Here is a 15147-nt window from a genome sequence, read left to right as displayed (position 1 = left end):
GCCTTTGGCAAATTAGCGACGTGTTTATCACGTCACAAAAAGTTGCCACACGCGTTCCAGCGACGTGAATCAACACGTCGCTATTTTTGACTAGTGAAGTGATTTTCACCTTTGCCACGTGATAATCATGTGGCAGGGGGGAGTTTTTCTTGTAGTGTGGTCCAAATACACTATTTTTTTTAATAAAGCAACATTATATATTATTAGAAGTATCTAATAAATAAATATAATAAAGTGTGATATAATATTTAATATTTGTATTAATATAAATAAATTATTAATATTTATAAATCAACAAATATTCTAACTAAAACTATAATATTTAACATAATACAACTTTTGACTAATATAATCTGATATTTAAATTGTTTAAACTTATAAAGTATTTGACTAAGATAGTCTTTAAACATTGAATATTAAAAGTTACAGTACTAATAAAGTAATAACATTTGTCATGAACGTTTAACAATTAAACTTTAATAAAGTACAATATGATATTTTATTTAATATATGACCAACTCTTATTGGTTATGGAATGAAATATATATATATATATATATATATATATATATATATATATATATATATAATATATATATATATATATATATATATATATATATATATATATATATATATATATATATATATATATATATATATATATAATTATCAAAAATAAAATTTATATATAATTTAATTTGATGTTGTTGATATGTTGAATAATTACATATGGATACTTTTTAATATTTTTAATTTAGTAATTTCTTAGCCAACATTGTAAGAACAGTTCTCTAAATTTAATGTGGTACGGAAAATAGATATTCGAGTCTCTTAAAAAATTTAATTGAATAGTTAATTTTTAAAATCACATAGGAAAATATGAGATTAATATTTATACTATCATGTAATATCTTTAATATTTGTTCTATTTTTTATTAATAAAAAATTATTAAAAAGCAAAGGTTAAATTTTTCAATAAATTCAAAAATTAACCTTTAGTTATAATAAAAAAGAAATAATGATAAGGAAAGGAGAGTTGTTTTTCATAGAAAATATTACATTTATAGATAATATCATGAATTATATAGATATTTGATTTATAAAAAGCACTTTGTTACTTTCTACTAATATAATAAACTTGAAACACTTATATATAATAACTAGTGATAGAGAGAGCGAGATATTAAGATAGTGAGAGAGAGAAATGAAGAGAAGCAGAGTTGAAAAGAATGTGACACTATGTTTTGTCTTAGTTTCTCTCATCACAATCTCATTTCCTTTTTGTGAATCCTTCAACTATGGCCAAGCCTTGTCACAAAGCCTCCTCTACTTTGAGTCACAACGTTCTGGTCACTTACCCTACAATCAAAGGGTCAATTGGCGTCACCATTCTGGTCTCAATGATGGCCTAGAACAAGGGGTACATTACATATACTTTATATTGTATATTATTATAAATCGTCTCAAATTTTTTAAAGGTCGGGTGTAAAAGTTAGTCTGTCTTACACACTCTAAAAAAAATAACTCTGATTATATTTTTAATGTTTTACGATATTTTTTTCATTAATATGATTTTTGTTTTTGGACACATAGGTGGACTTGGTGGGAGGCTACTATGATGCCGGAGACAATGTGAAATTTGGACTACCAATGGCTTTCACCGTAACTCTGCTTTCTTGGGCTGCCATAGAATACGGCGAAAAAATCGCCAGCGCCGGCGAATATGTCCATGCGATGGAGGCTATTAAATGGGGGACGGACTATTTCGTCAAAGCTCACACACAATCAAATGTTTTATGGGTAGAGGTATTTTCTTTTTCAAAATCATAGTTTAAACGAGTTGGATTTCGAAATTCATCATCATCAAATTTTTTAATGTATTTCATTCAATTAAAATTCTTAGGTGGGTGATGGAGAGACAGATCATTATTGTTGGCAGCGGCCAGAAGACATGACAACTTCGCGAAGAGCTTATAAAATTGACGAAAATAATCCTGGTTCTGATGCTGCTGGCGAGACTGCAGCAGCCTTAGCAGCAGCATCAATTTTGTTTAGGAAAACAAATCCACATTACTCTCAACTACTCTTGCATCATGCACAAGAGGTATAAAACATTTTTAAATTAGTTAGTAATTTGAAATTTGATTTAACTTAATTGAAGTTAAATTTGAATTGATTGTGATTATGTTGTAGTTGTTTGAGTTTGGTGACAAGTTCAGAGGTAAATATGATGAGAGTGTTGAAGTGGTAAAAGGGTATTATACTTCAGTTAGTGGATACATGGATGAGTTGTTATGGGCAGCAATATGGTTATATAAGGCTACAGAAAAAGAAGAATATTTAAAATATGTTTTGGAGAATGCTTATGATTTTGGTGGAACTACTTGGGCAATGACAGAATTTAGTTGGGATGTTAAGTATGCTGGTGTTCAAGCCATTGCTTCAATGGTAAATCATTCTTTCTCACACTTTTTAAGCTTTATTATATGTCTTAACCAATGAAAAAAGAGTATCAAGTCATATGGATTAATCATAGATTTTAATTTTTTATATTAAATTTTAAAGAGTTAAAAGATTCATATAAACTTTTTTTTAAGTTAAAAAAGGAAAATAAATGTTGTAATTACATAAAAAGGATATTACGCATTTTTTTAGTAACATGTGCATTTTAAAATTTATTGGTCTAAATGTTTATAGAATAAAAAGATTTGTTGTCAATTTTTTTAACTTAAAAAAAATAAATTCTTTTTTTAATTTTATTTTATGAAATATTTTTAAAAATACTAAAAAATTATTATTATAAAAAATATCAAAATTGCTTTCATATTTAAGTAATTTTGATATCTAAAAAATATTTTAATAAAAATATGAAATACCTCAAATAACACTTAATGAAAAAACTATCTAAAATAATTTTTTATTTAAACCTTTTTTTAAAATATAATTTTTTAAAATTAAAATATTTAACATATTAAATCATTAAAAAAATTCAAACAAACTGATCCTAAGTTACATTAAATTAAAAAAAAAAAAAAGAATAAATCTTAAAAACATTTAACTTGAAAAGAATCCTATTTGAACTTTATTTTATTCATTTTATGTTTGATATAAAAATAACATAATTTTAGTATTCAGAAACTTGATTTTAAAATATATTTTAACAAATTTAAAATATATTTTGTTTTAAAAAATATTTTAACAAATTTTAGTATTTAGAAAAGTAAATTGAAAAACTATCTAATATGTTTAAAAAAATAATTAAAACCCAATATTAGAAGACGTCTTTAATTATTATTATTATTATTATTATTATTTATCAGAGAAAGTATATTTTGTTTTTAATTATTTATTCTAACATTCAAGAAAAATATTCTAACATTAATTTTATATATGGTCAGACATTATTATAATAAAAATATGTGTTTTAATTTGTCCAACAGAATTGATTTTGCTTCAAAAGCTTAGTTTTATTTTTTACAAAAAATAAAATCAATTTGATTTGAAATTATAAAAATATGATTTTGTATTGAATTGGAAATTTTACTTTAACTTTTACAAACATATTCATATTATTATTTTTATTATTATTATTGTTATTATTATTATATACAATGATCTTATTTTAAAAAATATTTTTTTTAATTCATTGAATATGTAATGTATTTGATCTTTATATTGTACAGATACATTAATTATTCAATGTATTTAAAAAATACATCTTCTAGTCACTATTATAAACAAATATTTTTTATTTTCATACAACAATTAATTTATCTAAAATATATATAATTAGATATATCAATTATTAAATAAAAAAATATCAAATTTATTTAGTGTAATAGTTGTTGGAGGGTGTAAATTTTTTCGGTAAAACCAAATGAAGTATTTTCAAAGAAAATAATTGATAACAATTGTTGGCATGAAATTCCTACATTGTCAGCATATAACATATATTCATAAATATGACTTTTTAATTATTATAGTAAAAGTCAAAGCAATCTAATAATCTAAAGTTTATAATTAATTGATCATATAAATGAACCATTTTCAAATATACTGACATTTTCTTTTACCAGCTCCTTATGGAAGAAAAACACAAGAAACATGAAGTAATATTGGAACAATATCGTTCAAAAGCAAATCATTATATTTGTGCATGTCTTAACCTCAACAACGCAAGTAACGATAACGTGGATCGCACTCCAGGAGGATTACTATATATTCGTCAATGGAACAATATACAATACGTAGCAAATGCAGCGTTTCTTCTCACAGTCTACTCAGATCATCTCTTAGCCACAAATCAAAAGCTACAATGCCCAAAAGGTGAAGTGGATTCTAATGAAATATTTTCATTTGCAAAATCACAAGTTGATTATATGTTGGGTTCTAATCCAATGAATATGAGCTATTTGGTTGGTTATGGTCCTAAATATCCACAAAGGGTGCATCATAGGGGTGCATCCATTGAATCATATAAGGAGAATATGGGCTTTATTGGATGCACTCAAGGGTTTGATAATTGGTATGGAAATCCTAAGCCCAACCCAAATATACTCATTGGTGCCCTAGTTGGTGGACCTGATAGGAATGACCAGTTTAGAGATGCAAGAGGAAATTATGAGCAATTGGAGGCTTGCACATACAATACTGCGGCACTTGTAGGGGTTTTTGCTAGATTATATGATTTAGAGTAACCAATTTTGATCATTTGTATCTAAATAACATTATAGAGAAATAAAATTTGGTATAGTATATGGTATAGTATATCATTGATGTTGGTACCGAAGAGTGCTTATTTAGATAATACTATTACATTTTAAGTATATATAATAAGATATTCAGAGTCTAGAAACACTATTTGAATAACTAATTGTTTATTTATATTTAGTTTAGAAATTGAAAAAGCGGAATGTCTGTTTTGACGTTGATCAGTTATTAATAAATTCATTAGTAAATCAGATTTCTTGAATTATTTTTTTATGAAAATAAATAAAAATGCAAAGTGAAAAAAGATAGGGAGGGAGTGATCTAAGGAAATAAAAATTTAAGAAAAGGTCTATGTGTCCTTATTCACGTGTGATTTTTTTTTTAAATAATCATTTTTAAAAAAAAAAATCTAAAATAACCAATATTTCAAAAAAATTACCCAAATAACCACATTTCAAAACAGATGCGTCAGATGAATTGGTGCATCCATTTTAAACTAAGAGGAGGCACCAGCACCACTGACGCATGTTTTAAAAGCAATGCATGGAGGCGCCAAGGGTGCTGGCGCATGCATGTGGTTGCGTCCATGCTTTTGGCGCCTACATGTGTTGACATGTGTGGCGTATGGCCCTTTGGCGCATGCCTTTTTCATACTTCTTCTATAAATACGTCGCCCTTCAGTCATATTTTTCACACAACTTTTACCTTACAACCACATTTTCTTTCATTCAACTTCAATCTCCTTCAAGCTTTTGAGTTTTAACCATGTCTGAATACATTCACAAGCGAAATGTCGATTTAATCTTTTCCGTCGTTGCGTCTCCGATAAAGATTCGACTTTGGAATATAGATTTATTTGAACATCTTAATCGGACGTTGAATAATTGGTTAGATGGAGAAATTGGAGATGGTGAAAGGATTAGAAGAATCCAATGGCTTGTGCCCAAGTTCAACCAAAATGGAGAAGTGCGTGAATGAGTGGATATTAAGACTGACAGAGACGTTCATAGGATGATGCATTATATGTTCAAAATTGTTTTGATGGTTGTAATCGCTTAGTTATTGTAATGGTATTTTAATTGTTTTAGTTATTTGTTTTGTTGTTTATGTAATGGTATTTCTTCACAAACTTATAATATGAAATAGATTTAGTTTTTTATATATTGCAACAGAGATACATGTGAATTTATCTTGTTGTACTCGTTCCAACACTAGGACAGTTAGTACGATTGTGACCTGACTGACAGCATGAACTACATAATCTAACCCATTTGTTCGCCGTATCCATTTCGGCTCGAATAGGGGTGTTGTTTGGGCGACCCTTTTTCTTCCTTCGCATAACTTCGTTGTGCCAGACAATGTCCCCTTGATATTCTGGCCAGTAATCCTCTTTTGCCACTACGGAAAAACTAATTTTGTAAACATTTGATAGGCTTGTGACTTTGTAAACGTCAGATAATAAGTATGATGGATCCCTTCGAACCTTTGAACATGCCGTAATGACATGGGAACAGGGTGTACGAAAGGCTTGGGACTTTCTGCAGTCGCATCAACCTCTATCTAGTTCCACTCTGTATTGTCCCATCGACATGCCCTCACTATGATCCATGGATTCGGCAACACTATACCAACCTTTAGTACAGCCAAACACTGTGACCACGTGTGTGTTTGCTTTGGCAGCTTCATGTCTAATGAATTTCATTGAAGCATCACTGAACAACTGCCCAGATTGCAACACTGAACTCCATTTGGAACGTCTGGTCTCAAACAACGCCCCTAGCCTGAAATATGTTGTATGCACAAAAGCGGTTATAGGTAAGTTTCAGATGCCTTTGAAGACAGAGTTCATTGATTCCACAAGAATTATTGTCATGTGGCCCCAACATTGACTGTTGTCGTATGCCCTAGTCCACTTCTCCAATGGAATAATGTCGATCCACCGTACTGCATCTACATTTGACAATCTTATTTCTTCGTGGTAGTGTTTGAAAGAAGGTTCTGATAATGTGTAACCTGCGTTGGCAACCTTCTTCCGAAACATTTTGTCTTTGATCGCCCGCATAAAATTCTGAGCAATATGTCTAATACAAAAGACATGAGTCGAAGGAGGATCCTGTCATCCAGTATCAATGTTATTATATGCACATGTGATTGAAGGGTGTCTGTCGGAGATCAAACATAAGTTAGGTTGAGGTGCAACGTGCAATCAGAGATTTCTTAGGAAAAAACTCCATCCATTAGTAGTCTCCCCTTCAACAATGGCAAAGGCGGTTGGAAAAATGTTGTTATTGCCATCTTGTGCCACTGTCATTGGTAATGTTCCTTTGTATTTCCTGTACAACCATGTACCATCAATTTTTATAATAGGTTTACAGAAAGAAAAACCTTTGATGCATGGTTGATACGCCCAAAAGAGGTGGTGGAATATTCCATTTCCAATAGCACACATCTCGTCTGGTGTATACGCGGGCAATGTTTTCAACTTGACAATAGTCCCTGGAGCATACTGTTTAAGAGCCAACAAGTATTTTGGTAGTTGTTTGTAAGACTCATCCTTGTTTCAAAGATCCTTGCATTTGCACATAAGGATTGTACAATATATCCGATGAAGGTTCATCCGAACTCAAATTCAAGCTTGTCATGTGTTAAGGTGGACAATATACACGACTAGCTGGTAATGGATCATCTTCTTCATCATCATTCACCATTGAATCAACCAAAATCTCGGCTTTTTCTTCTTCGTCATCTACAACATTCACCTCAGCTTGTTCGTCGTCATCAGTTTCACAAAACACTTGTGACTGATCAATGAACTAAGATACTTGTTGTTGTGGTGGTAATATATACAACTCTATATAGTTGTACCCAGATTGTTCGTGACTGACAAACATATGATGAACATCGTCATCATCTCGAATCTTCTTTTGATAAAACTTCACCTAGTTTTCTGCAAACCAAACCAGATTTTTATAGATGATTTAGCCCACAGGACTGCACTGCAATTTCTTTTCTATTCTTTGTTTCAGATGTGAAAAATTTGATCGTCGATTTATTGTAAACCGAGTTACCTTTGTGTTGCAAAAACAAAAACTGAATAATTGATGCTCAAATATTTCACCTTCGGTATGGGCACTGATCATGTAATGTGGTGAGGAAGACATTTTTTTAAATCTAAGTATTTCTATTGATCTGTATGGGTACTGGTGGTGAATGCATTTATATGTTATTCACATGTAATTAAATAGGGTAAACATTGAATGCATTGATCACACAATTCATCTGCAAAGACAAGACAATGTAATGAAAGAATCCATTCAGAGACAAGATAATACAATGCATGCAACTCACAACATCTCATCATCTGCAACACTAACATTCAATCTCTGCAACACTCCATCTTTACCACACTCAACCTCTACAACACTCAACCTTTGCAGCATTATGTCTCTGTTAACTATGGGTGATGAACATAGAGGAACAATCAACAATATCTCGACATTTATATGTTATTACTCTCTTTTTACTTATTTCATATTTATTTAGTATATCTTTCTTATCTATGTTTTTATTATATATTAATTCTTCTTATTTTATTTCGTACTTATGTTTTATTAGGATCCAAAGCGATTTCGATGCCGTATACATGAATATGTACCCCACGATCCTTTGATAGAACCATATATTAGAGGACGTGGTTTTGAAAATCTCCTTAACATAGTATCGTACTCGGTTGACTATAAATTTATTCTTGCTTTATTGGAGAGATGGAGACCCGAGACCCACACATTTCACCTTCCTTTCGGTGAGTGTACCGTCACACTTGAGGACGTCTGTATGTTGTTGGATCTACGTATAGATGGTAAGACCGTGAATGATAGAGTTAACCAGGACAACTCTATTGGGTTCCCCTTTGTGTGACGACCAAGCTGAGGGAGAGTCATCCGATCAAGCTAGGGGCAAGGTATAGATTTAAAATATCTTAAACAATATTATGCGAGTATAATATTGTCCGAAAAATCAACCGAGTACGAAAAAATAATTAAAGCTCGGTGTTATATTATGATTTTATTTGGTAAATTTTTATTTCCAGAAAGTACTGGTAATACGGTAATTGTTATGTATTTATCGTTGTTACGCAACATTAATAAGGTAAACACATATAGTTGGGGTTCAGCTGTATTGACCCATCTATATAGTGCAATGTGTAAAATGCTAAAAAAATACTTGTACTTTTTATTCATGTGTGTATTTGCTACAAGCATGTGGTTGGTCAAGAATGTCGTGACTCGCCCCGGTAAACGAGAAGTCATTCATATTCTCATTTGCAACTAAGTAAGTTTAAAACTTTACCATATAATTAATTGGACTTTATATTACTATTAACTGTACATAATATTTATCAATTGTTTATGATTTAGGTGGTCAGTTAGAGGGATGAACTACAATAGGTGTCTGAAACATGCTATAGTAGTCTATCACAATCTATTAGATCACATTGGACCAGACGATGTAAGACTCTTACATAACTCTATTTTAATTTAAACATACTTATCAAATTATTTATCATCTAATCGTGTTGTATTATTGTATAGTTTATCTGAAGGTCATATCTGGGTCTTGATCACCAGATTAACCATGATGATGATGTAGTTTGAACAACAAAGACACCAATTATCCGGTTCACTACTGTGGAGATGTACTAGAGTGACCGGGTAAAACTGCAGTTCGGCATGCAGCAACAGATTCCAGAACCTCTAACGTGTTTAGGAGATTGGCATCAAAAAAGAATCGATGCCCAATGGGATTATTCCGACTCGAGAGACTTCACAAAAGAGATGTGTCGTCATTGGAGGAATCGACGACAACACATCTTAAACGAACCAGTCATACATGGTGCTAGACCAACTCAACAATATATGACATGATTTAGGTCGGTAACAACGCAACAATTTGTGTGTGAGCCACGATATTTGATTGATCCACGCCAACTAGCTTCGTCATCATACGCCCAACAACAAGTCTTCGTCCAACACCAATGTCAAACCACCCAAACCCAATAACCAACCTCACACCATCACCCTACCACATACACCCAACAAACAAACACCTAACCTCGCAATCCATTCATGTCACCCACCCAACCACAAAACCAAGAATCAAACCCTACCCACCAACAACCATACGCATCAACCACAATCGTCTATAGCCCAGATGATTCATATGGGTCACTTCATCGTAGCCCCCCCCCACCCCCCACCAATGACCACCCAAACATCTCATCACCAAAACACTCAACAATTGTTTAACTATAGTACGCCCTAAGAACCATTCCTTCGTTTCCAAAATGATTCAATGTCTCAATTCGGGCAACTATATCGTCCATAATTCACTCAACCACATCGACTCAACTACGACAACATGGGCACCGAACTACATTACGGAAGCGTCGTTGGCCAGAGCCTCCATGGCTATTGGGAACAAATGATGACACATTTATAAATACCGTTGGAGCTTCCGCTGGACCTTCACACCAACCATCATTGGATCAGGTCGGCACACAAAGACCCCAAACACCTCAGGAAAATTGTGGGAGACCTCGAAGACAAACTAACGCACCTGGATGTGGAACAGAGGAACGTTTCGATCGGATCGATCATTAAATTTTTGTCAATCCCATGTAACTTTTATTATATCATGAATACATATTTTTTATAATATTATATTTTATTATTTATTAAATAAACATTAAAAATTAAAAAAAAATAATAAGGTGTATACGTCAGATGAATTGGCGCATACACCAATGCTCATGCATAGGCACCATGGTTGTTGGCGACTCCATGTATTGCTTTTAAAACATGCGCCAACACCAGTGGCGTCTCCTCTTAATTTTAAATGGATGTGTCAGTTTATCTGGCGCATCTATTTTGAAACGTGGTTATTTAGATTTTTTTTTAAATATTGATTATTTTAGATTTTTTTTATAAAAAGTGGTACTTGTATTATTTTGTTGCCACGTTTACATATAAAGTTTTTTTTTTTTTTTTAATTTATAGAGAAAGAGAAATATACTAAATAAAAGTGTGTAAAACTTTTGTGAAGCATTAATGTTGAGGGAAACAACTAAAGAACACTTTAAGTTTTATTTCAATTTTTTAAAATTCTATTAACCTAGCCAATAAACTTTGTATTACTACTATTAGACTCTCGTTCTCTTAAAAATTGGAAGGTTTATGTCAACTAGTTTTTTTTTCAATTCAAAATTTAAATTTATTACAATCCATCAAGATAAAATAAAATTTAATATTTACAATTTTGTTTCCTAAATAGTCTTTTTTTTAATCTTAATCTTCTGATTCTTAATTTAAAAAACGCTTTAGAAATTCATATTGTAGTTGGGAGGTGGGTAAAATCTAACCAAGAATCATAGACAGGGATGACAGACAAATTCGTACATGTGGGTATCCGCGAGTAAGATCCGTCACAGGTATGGGTTGGATAGTTTAATGGACATCAATAAATAAAATAAATAGATATTTAACAATTTGTTTTCTTATTGTTATGGATACAGATTTGATGGTACCCGTGGCCGTGGATATCCGTATCCATTAATAATTAGAAAAATTACTTAAATATCTTTAAAAATTATTATATCTAATAAATTCTTTTCATTAATAACCACTTAATTTAACTTGATAATCTTCTTTTCACTTATAACCCTAACTTCAATCGTTTTTCTTTCGCGTCTTCTTCTCGCCATGCAAGTTCTTCAAGAGTTATACACTTAATTTCCTATTTACATTATCATATAATAAACATTAGTAAATTATAATTTTAAAAAAAGGTATCTAAGGATATATGTAAATATCCACGGGTATCTCAAAATCCACGAATATCCGTCTAGCGATACCCGCACGGGTATGAGGCAAGTACATGTATCATATTTATTAAACGAGACGGATAGTGAAGCACTAGTACCTGTATCCATGAGTACCCATTGTCATCCCTAGTTCCATAGGGTGTCCGGGATAAGTAGTGGCACATAACACCGACTTTTTTGAAACACCAATTTTATTTTTTAAATATATATATATATATATATATATATATATATATATATATATATATATATATATATATATATATATATATATATATATATATATATATATATATAATAATTAATCTTATATTGAATCATATGACATGCCATATATAATAATAAAAATAAAAAGTATTAATATATTAAAATCATTCTCATTTTGTATCCAAAAAAAATAAAAATGTGCTTAGTGATCTCTCCCAATGCAAATCCAATGGATGATGGGTGAGGAGGATGCCAAAGTGTGATCCCAAAGTCAATGCATATGATGAGATAACATGAGGGATCTTAGGGCTAAAATTGAGGTCTTACACCTTTGAAGCTTAGAATAAGACTAATTGCCTCTGATAAATGCATAAGTGGAAAACCTTTTCAAATGCCTCTGGCACCTGTCCACTTATGTGTCATAAATTGAAAACGTCTTCTGACACGTGGTTTGTAACTTCTGGGTAAAAACCTCCAGATACTGATGATTTGCCTTAAAAGATGTGCATCCCACCTCCTATGTTCTTAAGTGTTTTTTTATCAAAATTGTGTTTCACTCAAAACTTGTTATCATTTAAGACTCACACACTTCTCTCTCACTTCCATCACTTTCCCTCTCAAGCCTTCTCTGAAAAACTACCAATTTTAAAGAAACCCTAAAACCCCTTATGTAATGGCTTCACCGTCTTCCTCTCAACAAGTACCCATGGTTGTCGAATCTAGTAAAAATCTTCATATCAAACCAAGAACCATGAATATTAGCAAGAAGGATATGAAACTCATTATGGAGCAGATTGTTGATTTTGAATCTTTCAGTATGAATGGATACCCCTATAGAATTTCTTTAAAGTGCAAGAATGAACGTCAATCTTTAATATGTTGAATGGACCAACCAATCCTCATCTGGTCAAGGATTTCTGAGTTAAAGTTGAGGTGTAGGATGAGGTTGTTGCTTCTACTAAATAAAACCATAAAGTTGTTAAAGGCAGGTCTTTGAAAGGGAAGAGTAGAAAGGAGGTGGGATTGAAAGAGTTTGAGGAAGTTGAAATAAGATATGTTGTGATGGGAGTTGATGTCACCATCACTCAGAAAATGATTTCCAAACTTCTTGGTGTGTCAAATGTAGAAAGGTGCACTCTAAACACTAAGGAAAGTAGTCCAAAATCCAAAGTCATCAAAACCATTTTGTTTGAGTATTCTGAGGATTTTAGAAAGGTTAAGAACATGAAGACTCCTTACAAACTTTTGTTCAATATACTTATTGGGTGTATGATTCCTATATATGGTTGTACTGATCAAATCTCTTGGGATCATAGACATTTCATCTGGTATTTGGTCAATGATGAGAAAATTAATCTACCTGTCTATATCTTTCATCATCTATTTGAAGCTATAAAGGAGAGTATGAAGCATAAAAAGAGGAATATACCCTATGCCAGACTCTAGTCTGAGCTATTTCATTAGGGTCGTCTAATTAGCTCTCTAATAACTGCTTCTACTTATGATTATCTGGAAGAAACTCATGGAAACATTCTTTCTACTTCAATTATGGATAATATGAAGCTTCTGAAGAAGGATAAAATGGTGATATCAGAAGTACCACTCAAAGTCATAAATGTAAAGTCTGCCTATCTTGAGGACTTTCCAATGATTACCAAGCATGACAATCTAGAGGTAATCAAGGAATTTATCAATATGGCAAAAAGAGATATTTGTGTTATTCTAACTTATGAGGACATACCATATGGATCAACTGACATGTACAGACCTTCTAGAAAAATAAAACAGGTTGCTTCTGATGATCAAAAGATAGTTTAGAAGCCTCTTAATAATAAAGTTATACAACTGAAAGAGATTATACGAGAGGAAGGTATTAACACCCCTCACATATATTATACTTAAAGAAAACTATTTAGTTAAAATTGCAATTGAAATATTAACTTATGTCATTTGTTTTCTTCGAGTGGTAAAAAGTGTAAAGAGAAAAGAAAAAGGGTCGCAAAAAGGTTTTTTTATTAATGTTCCTGACGAGATTGCGGATCTCGCTCCTCCGTATCTCTAGGTGCGATTGAGGACTAAAGACTACGTAGTTTTGGGTAGAAAATATTTGTTTGTTGGTCAATTTTAGCGAAAGCTATTTTTTCACAATCGACGGAAAAACATTGTTTACCCAAAACAGTTTAGAGGAGCGAGCGTTTGCATCACATTAAATGAATTTGTACATATCAACATTCATGGGAAAATGTCACTTATCTTACTTATACATGTGTCTACGAGGCGTTGTTTTGCATCGTCTCGAGACAAAATATCTTTCGTTTGTGAAAAGGGTTTTTGATTGCGCGACGGTGTAAAAAGAGTTTGATGTGTTGGATATTTTTGGGTTGGAAATAGAGTATTTATGACTTGCAAGCTTTTACAATTTGGGTTTAATACTCGGGACTATGATTGGACTTTACACCCGTGTAGTTTTTTCCTTCCATTTTCTGTTATGAAAAAGATAAAAGTTGTTTAAGTTAGTCATTTTTGGATTTGCCTGAGAAAAGAGTTTGACGTTGGATTAAGTGTTTTTATTTGCGTTGCGGAATGGAAATGAAAAATGGTTTGAAATTGTTTTAAATCGATGGTGAAATGTTAGTATGATTATATACATATACGATGGTATGGACATGGATAAAAAAATTACCTAATTAACTGACAAAGCACATTGCAAATGACTAAACAAATAATCAAATAATACACTTAGTAATTAGCAAATAATTAATTAAAACTATAATCAACTAATCAATTAAAAATCTAATCAATTTATTAACTAATACTTTAAATTAATCAAATAAAAAGAAGATAATAATAATAATTAAAAAAAACAATAAAGGTGCATACACGAACATGAGGGTGTGATCATCAAAATTCAATTGGGTCTAACCCAACTAAAATTTAACCCTAAATAATATAAAAAAGGATCAAAATAATACTAAATAAAGCCACAATGCTACTGCATACAAGGGGTAACGCCCTCCACTCAAAAACCATTTGTGTATTTTTTTTTTGAAAAAAATAGCAAACACGATGGGGAGAAGACAAGTGACGTGAACTTAAAGTCACCCATCCACCTTTGGTGCTTGTTTTGGTACCATAGAAAGAAAACAACATCCAAACAGTCAGGAAAACTTCCAACCATCGAAATTTGATCTCAAACGCCCTGATCACGCTCCATCCATTGGGAGTAATATGGGAAGGACCAACATTTCCAGTTGCCAGAACCTCTGCCTCAAATAGGATAAAGGGAATTAAAACCTAAATCATAAATGACAAGAAGGTATAAGTAGAAATAAGGGTTAGGCGAGTCC

The 15147-nt window shown here is 31.6% G+C and overlaps 1 protein-coding gene across 1 annotated transcript; it reads left to right on the top strand.

Moving 5' to 3' along the window:
- Positions 1–1155: 1155 nt before the first annotated feature.
- On the top strand, positions 1156–4810 carry LOC127121070 (endoglucanase 11). The gene is made up of 5 exons (XM_051051680.1): positions 1156–1423; positions 1597–1809; positions 1907–2107; positions 2197–2451; positions 4080–4810. The coding sequence occupies exons 1-5, from the start codon at positions 1208–1210 to the stop codon at positions 4698–4700; spliced, it is 1506 nt and encodes a 501-aa protein (XP_050907637.1). The 5' UTR covers positions 1156–1207; the 3' UTR covers positions 4701–4810.
- Positions 4811–15147: the final 10337 nt, after the last annotated feature.

The sequence above is a fragment of the Lathyrus oleraceus genome, chromosome 2, assembly GCF_024323335.1.
Source record: "Lathyrus oleraceus cultivar Zhongwan6 chromosome 2, CAAS_Psat_ZW6_1.0, whole genome shotgun sequence".
NCBI classification, from domain to species: domain Eukaryota; kingdom Viridiplantae; phylum Streptophyta; class Magnoliopsida; order Fabales; family Fabaceae; genus Lathyrus; species Lathyrus oleraceus.
The sequence above is the reverse complement of the archived record's forward strand: the minus strand, read 5'-3'. Positions and strand labels throughout refer to the sequence as shown.

Coding starts and splice junctions, on each gene's coding strand:
- LOC127121070 (XM_051051680.1), top strand. CDS start 1,208: ATGAAGAGAAGCAGAGTTGAAAAGAATGTGACACTATGTTTTGTCTTA. Junction 1,424..1,596: donor ATGATGGCCTAGAACAAGGG/GTACATTACATA, acceptor TTGGACACATAG/GTGGACTTGGTGGGAGGCTA. Junction 2,108..2,196: donor TCTTGCATCATGCACAAGAG/GTATAAAACATT, acceptor ATTATGTTGTAG/TTGTTTGAGTTTGGTGACAA.